General features: G+C 41.5%; 1 protein-coding gene across 1 annotated transcript; it reads left to right on the top strand.

Annotated features, from left to right (window-relative positions):
• The first annotated feature begins 2,356 nt into the window (after positions 1 to 2,356).
• LOC149298147 (putative ribonuclease ZC3H12B) lies at positions 2,357 to 7,383 on the top strand. The gene is made up of 5 exons (XM_089487635.1): positions 2,357 to 3,009; positions 4,120 to 4,259; positions 4,597 to 4,831; positions 5,314 to 5,420; positions 5,948 to 7,383. Exons 1-5 carry the CDS (start codon positions 2,357 to 2,359, stop codon positions 7,381 to 7,383), a joined length of 2,571 nt encoding a protein of 856 aa, XP_089343761.1.
• The last annotated feature ends 2,175 nt before the right edge of the window (positions 7,384 to 9,558 follow it).

Here is a 9,558-nt window from a genome sequence, read left to right as displayed (position 1 = left end):
AAATGCCTTTTAACCCACTTAATGCCACTCTGCCTCCAGAAATGCCTTTTAACCCTCTATACGCCACTCTGCCTCCTGAAATGCCTTAAACCTCCCTATATGCCACTCTGCCCCATAATATGCCTTTTAACCCCCTAAATGCCAGAGTGGCATATAGGGGTATAAGGCAATTCTGGATGAAGAGTGGCTCATAGGGGGTCAAAAGGCATATCATGGGGCACAGTGGCATTTAGAGGGTTAAAAGGCATATCATGGGGCACAGTGGCATATAGGGGGTATAAGGCATTTCTGGGGCAGAGTGGCAAGCCTGGGGGCAGATGTGCATAACTGGGGGGGCAGGTTGTAAAAAAAGGAAATAAAAACAAAATATTTTTCTCAATCATAGCTTTTATTAACAAACAATTGTTCACATAGTTTAGATGAATTAACATTTACTGGTAAAACTTTTTTCCTATAGGGTCGTCTTATATTCAGGTTTTTTCTTTTTTTTCCTAAATTAATATTCAGATTTTGGGGGGTCGTCTTATAATCGAGCAAATACGGTACTTTGAGGGCTTCATCAGGAGGAAACGAGACATCATGCATGACGGTTCAAACAATCGGTTTCTCAGCCATAGCTACTGGTTTCCCTTACGAAAAATTACTGCAGTTTTTCTGAAGTAATACTGCAGTTTTTTGGACATGAAAAAACTTCAATAACTGCATTTGTACTACAGTATTACTGCACATTTACTGCACTTTTTTTTTTTATATTGCAAACCTACAGTTGTACTTCAATGTACTGCAGCTTTATTGCATTTGTACTTCCGTACAAAAATAACTGCAGTAAAACTGCAGTACAGTGAAGTACACATGCAGTAATACCGCAGTAAATGTGCAGTAATACTGCAGTAAAAGTGCAGTATTGCAGTTTTTTCATGTCCAAAAAACTGCAGTATTACTTCAGAAAAACTGCAGTAATTTTTTCGTAAGGGTTGGTGTGGAAACAAAACCGTAGTCTAACCGATAGAGGTTTTTGGGGCAGTATGCCAGGAATGTATACCCGCGTTCCACCACTAAAAGGGTTGATTTGCACCCATCGATCATTTGGTTCTGTAGAAGTGTTGTCATTGCAGTTTAAGATCGTGTTAGCGCCAAATGTAAAACAGACTGATTGTAAATAATAATTATTATTATTACTTTTTAACATTCGCTCCTTTGTGTTGGGTACAGATATTAAAGTATAAAGGAATATGTTTCTAAAAGAAATACAAATTTAACTTCGTTGAGCAGGGCCTCGTCACCATTTTTTGTTGCTGTAAGTCGGAATTGTTCTGTGATGAACTGTATTACATTGCTCTGCACTACGGAGTATGATGGCGCTATAATGAATCAATAACAATTATAAAAAATGGGCATTTATTTTCTTTCTTGTCTTTCTTGCTTATAAGGAGAATATTTTCCATTAAGCTGGCGATCCCCCTCCTGTGGTAGCCGTGTAATTCCCGCTTGGTTCTGAATCCCGCCGGGTGAATTTGTGCCGCTGTATTATTGAACTCTTGATTTTGTGACGATGGGGGGTGGATAATAAATCCCTAAATGGGGGGGGGGGCGCAGTCTCCGTAATGGTTTTTAGAGTAACAATTACCAAACTCACATTTAAGCTTCAATTTATTACAATTAACTACAATATGCGGTTTTTTTGCTTTTCCGCATAATTCAGTCTATTTCCTGTCCCCATGTTACCCCCCTTCCAGTCATGACCCTTAGGAATGAAGTTGGATTGTGTTTACATACATACATTTTATATATCATCTTTTTACGTGGTGTATGTATATTTGTTTGCTTATTGGCTTGCAGCCAATGTCTGGAAATACAATACTCAGAGCATCATTTTGTGGAATTTTTATGAAGAAACCAAAAATAGCTTTTCTTTCTAGTTAGGGAAATCCATACCTACAAAAAATTTTTTGGTAAATAACGTAGTTACAGCAGCGGTATCCGTAGTGCAATGTTTCGGGGGGAGGTGGGACGAAGGGATTGTGAGGGCAAAGACGGAGCAATACTTTGTTGCATTGTAGACCAGTAGCAGTATGATGTGTAAGATGAGTATGCAATGCATTAGATTTTATACCTAAATAGTAGTTTGTTGACAACATACAAGATTCATTAAACACAAATTAAACCATTTTTTTCCTCTTCAATGTAGGAATACATTACATCGCTCTGTGCCCCTCAGTACATCAAGCAAGGAACTCTATCACCAGAACTTAGGAAGGTCTTACACAGCCTTCGCGATGCCATTGAATACAAGTGTCTAGCAATCTTGAAGGTGAAAAACGAGAGCTTTGAAATCTTTGGCGGTCAGGTAAACGTGATGACGGCCTGGTCTATGGTCAAGAAACTGGAAATGGAAAAGAAGAGGCCGTCCAAGGAAGAAAGGGCGGCTGCGCATGAGATGGAATACTCACAGGACCCGGCAGATTGCAGCGGTGAATCAGATGAATGGACCAGCTCAGAGAGCGAAGCGGAGCAGCAGGGAGGAAGGGGTGGCGTCGGGGGCTACGTCAATACCCTTTTCCAGGGGATTGATATCACTAGTAAACCACACCGGCAGCTCTGTAGGTCTCCATGCCTGGATCGTCCTAGCTTCTCACAGAGTAGCATTCAAGTTCCCTACGACCTCCAAGGGAAAACGGAGGATTCAAAGAGCAACCTGAACCGAGAGTATCAAGCAAAGATGGACTTCGCTTTAAAGTTGGGCTACACTGGAGAGCAGATTCAGGCTGTTCTCAACAAGCTGGGAGCAGATGCTCTCATCAATGATATTCTGGCTGAACTGGTGAGACTGGGAAATAAAGGCGAGTCCGACGCACAGAGCACTCTAAGCAGCAGTAGTGGGACTCTAGTGCCCAGAGGTGTCTGCACCAAAGAGGCTGCCAGTCCAGAATCCTCTCTTGAAGACGAAGTGGTAGATAACACAGATAATCTGAGACCTATTGTTGTCGATGGAAGCAATGTGGCAGTGAGGTGGGTCCAGTACATTTCTTTTCTTAAACACACATTTTCTTTCACGTCTTTCTAGCCCAGTAGTCGCTGATGAATTGATTGCTGCTGTGTTTGACTTTTATAGAAGACACAAGCAAGATTTTAACACATTTTCATTAAGTTTAATGTGCAGGCAGCCTTTGGAAAATGACATTTAGAACAGCTGGCTCTGCCATGCTGATAACATGCAGAAACCACAGCTCGCCACCAAAGCGGGATATGTTTGCTGACTTTAATGAGCTTTGTACAAAGCTGCTCTGACTGCTTCTCGGGAGCCCTTTTTTCATGTATTTAGCTACCCTGCAATCTACTCCCCTTGTATTCTGTATGAGTAGTGCTGACCTCCATACAGCTGCTTGCCTTTGCATGCCTTTCAGTAGGCGTGTGGAAGTGTTCCAGTTAACTGCCTAAAACATAATTTTTTTTTGGTACATATTTTTTATATTTAGCCTTCTGTAAACACACATGGTATATTTAGAGACGGTTGCAAAAATCATCCGACCTGCGCAGGCAGAATTAAACTTTGGACTTTTGATGGAATTGATGTATTGTCACCTAAAGATGAAATGGTTTCATGACACTGGGGCTTTCCCCTTGTCTCTCTGAAGTTGTCACGGGGGTGACTTGAAATAATAAATATTAGTATTAAAGTTAGGAGACCAGTCAAATGATGATAACCAGCGGCACGTGTTCTGTCCATACAGCAGAGCCTTAAAGGCCAGGCATTTTGGGCAAATACATATTGTTGAGTGATGCTGGATTTGAATCTCTGACACACAACCCCGTACTTTTTTTTGTTCTTCAGGGAAGTAGCTATGCAAGCTTTAACTATTCAAGTAGTCAACAGAAATTAGGTTATGACTATTTAACAAATGGCTTGTGTTTCTTTGTTCCATTTTAAGCCTCGTCTTTTAGTCCTTGGAAGGAACAGGATAATAGGTGTTTTGTACCTCTTGAGTGTTCTCAGATTCTAAGGGAACTGTATTAAGTATATATATATATATCTCAGTAATTTGTGTCCTACATGTACGACAATGCAGAGAAAAATATGTGTATACACGTAACTTCAGTGCAGTACTTCTAATTTTTTAGCCATGGCAACAAAGAGGTCTTCTCATGCCGAGGAATCCAGCTGGCTGTGGAGTGGTTCTTGGAGAAAGGACATAAGGACATCACAGTGTTTGTGCCTGCATGGAGAAAAGAGCAATCTCGGCCGGATGCGCCAATTACAGGTAATGGTCTTCTCCTTGTGCACTGTGCCAGCTTTGTTACTTGGTTTTGGGTGTGAAATGTGGGATTGTCAAAAAGCAGTTGAGTTTCTAGAGATACCTTTATAAAGGGTTCTGTTACTGATCAAGCCCTTCTTATTGAAGAAGCTGTGTATCCCTATCTTACCAGAAATAAATTACTTTTTTTCTAATGCATGTTAAATCTATAGTTGGGTAACTTTAAACATCAACGTGTAAAGTTCTCATGATGGTAATAATTAAGCTGCATTCTTGATAGAAATTGTTCACATGCGATGAAATTCATAATTTCAGTTCTCTGAACTTTTTTTGTTTCACATAGATCAAGATGTGTTGAGGAAATTGGAAAAAGAGAAAATACTGGTGTTTACACCGTCTCGGAGGGTCCAAGGACGAAGGGTTGTTTGTTATGATGACCGTTTCATAGTCAAGTTGGCCTGCGATTCTGATGGCATCATCGTATCTAATGACAACTATCGTGACCTCCAGAATGAGAAGCCGGAGTGGAAGAAGTTTATAGAAGAGCGACTCCTAATGTACTCGTTCGTCAATGACAAGTATGTGTCTCAGGAGTTTGCTTGTTTTTTGTTGTTTTTTTTTGTAGGCAGTAACGCACCGATTACACCTAAAAATATGAATTATAGAAACCATTTCTTTTTTTCCACTTGTCTTAAAATAAATGTTATTGGGTTTAGCCTTCTTTGATTTTATCTAAACGTAATTTGGCACTTACCTTTAGCAATAGTCTTAGTGCTGTCATTGGTTTATTTGTTTTGGTATTCAGTGACGTAGTTTGGTGTACACTAGGTCAGTGGCCCTATCACTAAAAACAAGTCCTTCCATTGGCATGACTTCTTTTTAGCAACAAAATCCAGGAGCAAGAAAATATTGGCCTATTCCAGTAAATGTGCTGAGGCTTCTGAAAATTCTAACAGGAACCATTATGTGTAACAAAGCGTTTTGTCTTTACTACACTTTTAATATGTGGTTACTCTACCAAGCAGTGACATTTCTTGACCACTTTGGGTATCTTTCACAGATTTATGCCTCCAGATGATCCGTTGGGAAGACATGGTCCCAGTTTGGACAACTTCCTTCGCAAAAAGCCTGTTATTCCAGAGCATAAGAAACAGCCATGTCCTTATGGTGAGCAAACCATGGGGAGGGGATTTACATATATGTGTATGTATGGCATGAACAGTATCTGCTGTTCTACATCACTGATGATTGTAGGTAAAAAGGTCATTTTTATGACATCAGTAGTGCTGCAATGTAAATGATGTAAAAGCAACAATTGGTCAAAATCACTATAATATAGAGGAGGCTTATGTGTAATGTCTTACAGTAGCTGAACATTCATCTCTGTGGTTTATATTGTTGGTGTTTTTGTCTGTTAGAACAGAACTTAATGATCCAGGAAGTAGAAAATAGTTCATATGGCAGCAGGAAGTGTTAGTACAAATTACTACAAATTACTGAACGTTAGGTGAAATAATCTGGTCACTATCTTTTCTAGACTATTTCATGTTTCATAATAAAAACTGATATAAACTTTTATTACCTAAACAATGCCAGGATTCTACTCCTCCTATGAGTATTATGCCTTTTATAAGGCAGACTTTTTCCCCACCACCCATATGCATTGCATTGTTTATAATTTTTTTTTCTTTCAGGAAAAAAGTGCACTTATGGGCACAAATGTAAGTACTACCATCCTGAGCGGGCTAACCAGCCTCTGAGATCTGTGGCAGACGAGCTGAGGATAAGTGCTAAACTTTCAGCAGTCAAGACAATGAGCGAAGGAGCACTGGTGAAATGTGGCACTGGACCATCCAACTCAAAAGGGGAAGGGTGCATTGAATCAAAGCGCATTGCCCCTAAAAGGCAGTCAGACCCCAGCATCCGCTCTGCAGCTGTGGAACCGGAGCAGAGGCTTTCAGTAGCTCGAAAGTCAGAGGCGAGTTCTGTACCATCTCTGGTGTCTGCCCTTAGTGTTCCAACCCTCCCTCCTCCAAAGAGCCATGCCGTCAGTGCCCTAAACACAAGATCTGCCAGCAGCCCTGTCCCAGGTACATCACTGTTTTCTCATCAGAAGTGCTCCCTAGATCATATGTCCAGTGTCCACTATCCACCAATTCTGGTAACAAACAGTCATGGGAATTCTGTGAGTTACACAGAGGAGTATCCAAAATATGAGTCTCTGGGAGACCATGGTTACTATTCCATGCTAAGTGACTTCTCCAACCTGAGCATCAGCAGTATGCCCAGCTCAGATTACTACATGTCAGAGCAAGATCGGGGTGCTTTTTCCAGGAACTCCAGCCCATGCCCAGAGAGCTGCCTGAGCCACACCAGCAGTGACTCCTACTCCTCTTACAGTGACCTCTATTTAGGTCTCTCAGACCCCAACCTAGAAGACAACATGAAGCCTCCTAGACCTCCCCCACAAAGCAGACTTCCACAGTTTGCTCCTGGTTACCATGAAGCCCTAACCAGAGTTCAAAGCTATGGGCAAGAAGAGCCCATGCAAGCACAACGGAAACAGTCCATCTCGCATTTGGCCCTGCACATCCAACACCCTCTTGTAGGGGCACGCTCTAGTTGCCCTGGAGATTACCCAATGCCAGAAAACATGCATCCATCTGCCAATGCTCAGCCTGGGAGAGCACTAGTAATGACTAGAATGGACAGCATATCAGACTCCCGTCTCTATGAAAGCAACCCCATGCGACAGAGAAGACCCCCTTTGTGCCGTGAGCAGCATGCTAGCTGGGACCCCTTACCATGTCCCACTGACACCTACGGTTACCATTCTTACCCTCTAAGTAACAACCTCATGCAGCCCTGCTATGAACCAGTGATGGTCAGGAGCATGCCTGAAAAAATGGAGCAGCTCTGGAGGTCACCCCACTGGCCATCAATGTCCAGTGAGCCCAGAGAGCAACATGTTATTCCAGAGCATCAGTATCAGACCTACAAAAACTTATGCAACATTTTTCCCGCTGGGGTAGTGCTCTCTGTCATGGAAAAAAACCCACACGTTACAGATGCCCAGCAGTTGGCTGCTGTCATAGTTTCCAGGTTAAGATCGGGCCAACAACACTGCTAACTAGCACCGGTTACGCGTGGACAATAGTATCTATTGATTATGTAACCTAAATGAAAAATGTTTCTCTCTTGTCTGGGCATGCTGAGCAGTTCTCTGCTGTAGTTCAGACGATCTGAACAAAACAAACTTTTATTTATTTATTGTTTTTCTAGAAACTGACTTTAGCGTTTTGTTTTTTTTTCTTTAAAAAAAGCATTCCTGGAGGAGTGCATGTCTTTATTGCCCAGATATATATATATATCCCTGCTAAACCTGCGTGGCAGGTTAAAACCCACAGAGTTTCCTTGGTGGGCAGTTGTGCTCCTTCCTAGTCTGAATACAGAGAATGGAAGGGATGTGTTAACCCCTGAAATGCTGGAGATGCCAGCCCTTACCTACAGCATAGGAGTTGCTTGCATTATGTTGTGTAAATGCTCTCCAGCTGCACATAGACGCACCAGTTCATATTGTTAGCAATTATATTGCATGCATACTTGTGTATTTGCAGTTTTAAGTCGGTATAGGTTTGTGTACATTTATACACACATCTATACTTGCATAGATACATAAACTAGTAGTGTTAAGCAGTTGCTTTTCTGCGACAATCAGCCATGGCTGCTGTGGGAATGGTTTTCTTGAATCTTTAAAGATGCTGTATTCCTGGCCTTAGATGTATAACTCCCTGAAATGTATAACCACTTCTAATTACTGGTTACTAACATCTGCCAACATCTTCAACTGATCCCCCCTCTTCTTTGCCTGCTGATTGACCCTACTGCCCTTATCTCATGTTATCATTTCATGGAGGAAGGTTCATCGAGGACTGAGAAGGCACGGGCATTCCTCTGTGTAAGACTTTATTGCCCAAAATGGCACTTTTAAAGTTTAGCTTTGTGGCTTATGGATCAGAGCACCTCATGTTATGGGATTAGGGGTAAATAGGGACACATTTCAGTACCTATAAAAGGTAAGCAAGTACTCTGGAACTCAGACATATGCTGATATTTATGATAAGTATCTGTTAAAACACTTGTAAATATTGGACGCCAAAATATTTATGCTATGCAAAGCTACAGCAGGGACAGAAACAAACCTCTCTCTTAAACCTATCCTGTACAATAATACAAAGATTTTCTAAGGAAATGATTACAGGCCATTACGTGAACTATTTTTATATACATCGGTGATGGGTCCAGAAAATGTCACTGTGCATGCTGATGATTTTGTGGCTCCTGTCCTCGATTCCCGTGCATTGAGAGGAGGATCGATCTATAACGGTCGGAATCCCGAAGAAGTCTCATGAAAAAAAATGACACCTTAAACACAAATCATGTGAGGGGATTTTAGCGATGCTTCTCAGGAGCTCGTTACAAGTTCCAGAGACGCACTTCATCAATGGAGGCTCGATTCCGTCACCAGTGATAAAACCAACGATCGGTCTTATCTCAGATTGCAGTGTATGGGACAACTGACATTCAGTTCCCAACGATGCATTTCCCTCCAGTGACTGAATCCATCCTCTGATCTTAATATGTTAATCCTGTTGCACTTTATATTAAGTCATGGATTTAAAGGGAATTGTGTTACTGGATAGAACGGGAGAAGGTGTTATTTTTTTCCTTTTCCGAGATAAAGGCGATGCTTTAACCATTTATCATAAATTTACAAAATGTCAGAAATATTACAGCCAGGTCCTTGATGACCAGCATAACATGACTGCTCAAAGCTTTGCAGAATACAGGTATTGCCACCATGGCCACTTCTCTCACCAGCAGGTTCTGGCTTATTTCAGGAGGAGCTGGCTGTCTTGATGGCGATGTAATGCTAAGTTGCACTTTTTTGTTGCAGAGGTACGTGCGTGTATATATGCAGAAATATAACCAAGCAGAGGAAAAAATAACCATTGCCTGACGAGGCATTTTTTTTATTATTATTTATCTTCTGCTGCACTCAGGTTGCTGATCCAGAACCACTTACATTTCATTTTGTAAGCAACCCGTTGTATAATATTTGGCTATTTTTGAGGTCGCTCCATAGCGGGTATCCCTGAGCTTTGGAATTTTGGTGACTTCGGGGGGGGGGTTGGGTTTTCACAAAAGTGTAGAAGGGCCACACTGAGAGCCCTTTTCTTTCTTCATGAGAAGGTGTTAACTGCCTAAATGTTTCTTACTGTGAAACAAACGGAACGTCTGGCTG

The sequence above is a fragment of the Sceloporus occidentalis genome, unplaced genomic scaffold, assembly GCF_023333645.1.
Source record: "Sceloporus occidentalis isolate IW3139 unplaced genomic scaffold, rSceOcc1.0.p SCAF_34, whole genome shotgun sequence".
Classification (NCBI taxonomy): Eukaryota; Metazoa; Chordata; class Lepidosauria; order Squamata; family Phrynosomatidae; genus Sceloporus; species Sceloporus occidentalis.
This window is presented reverse-complemented; position numbering and strand designations above follow the sequence as displayed.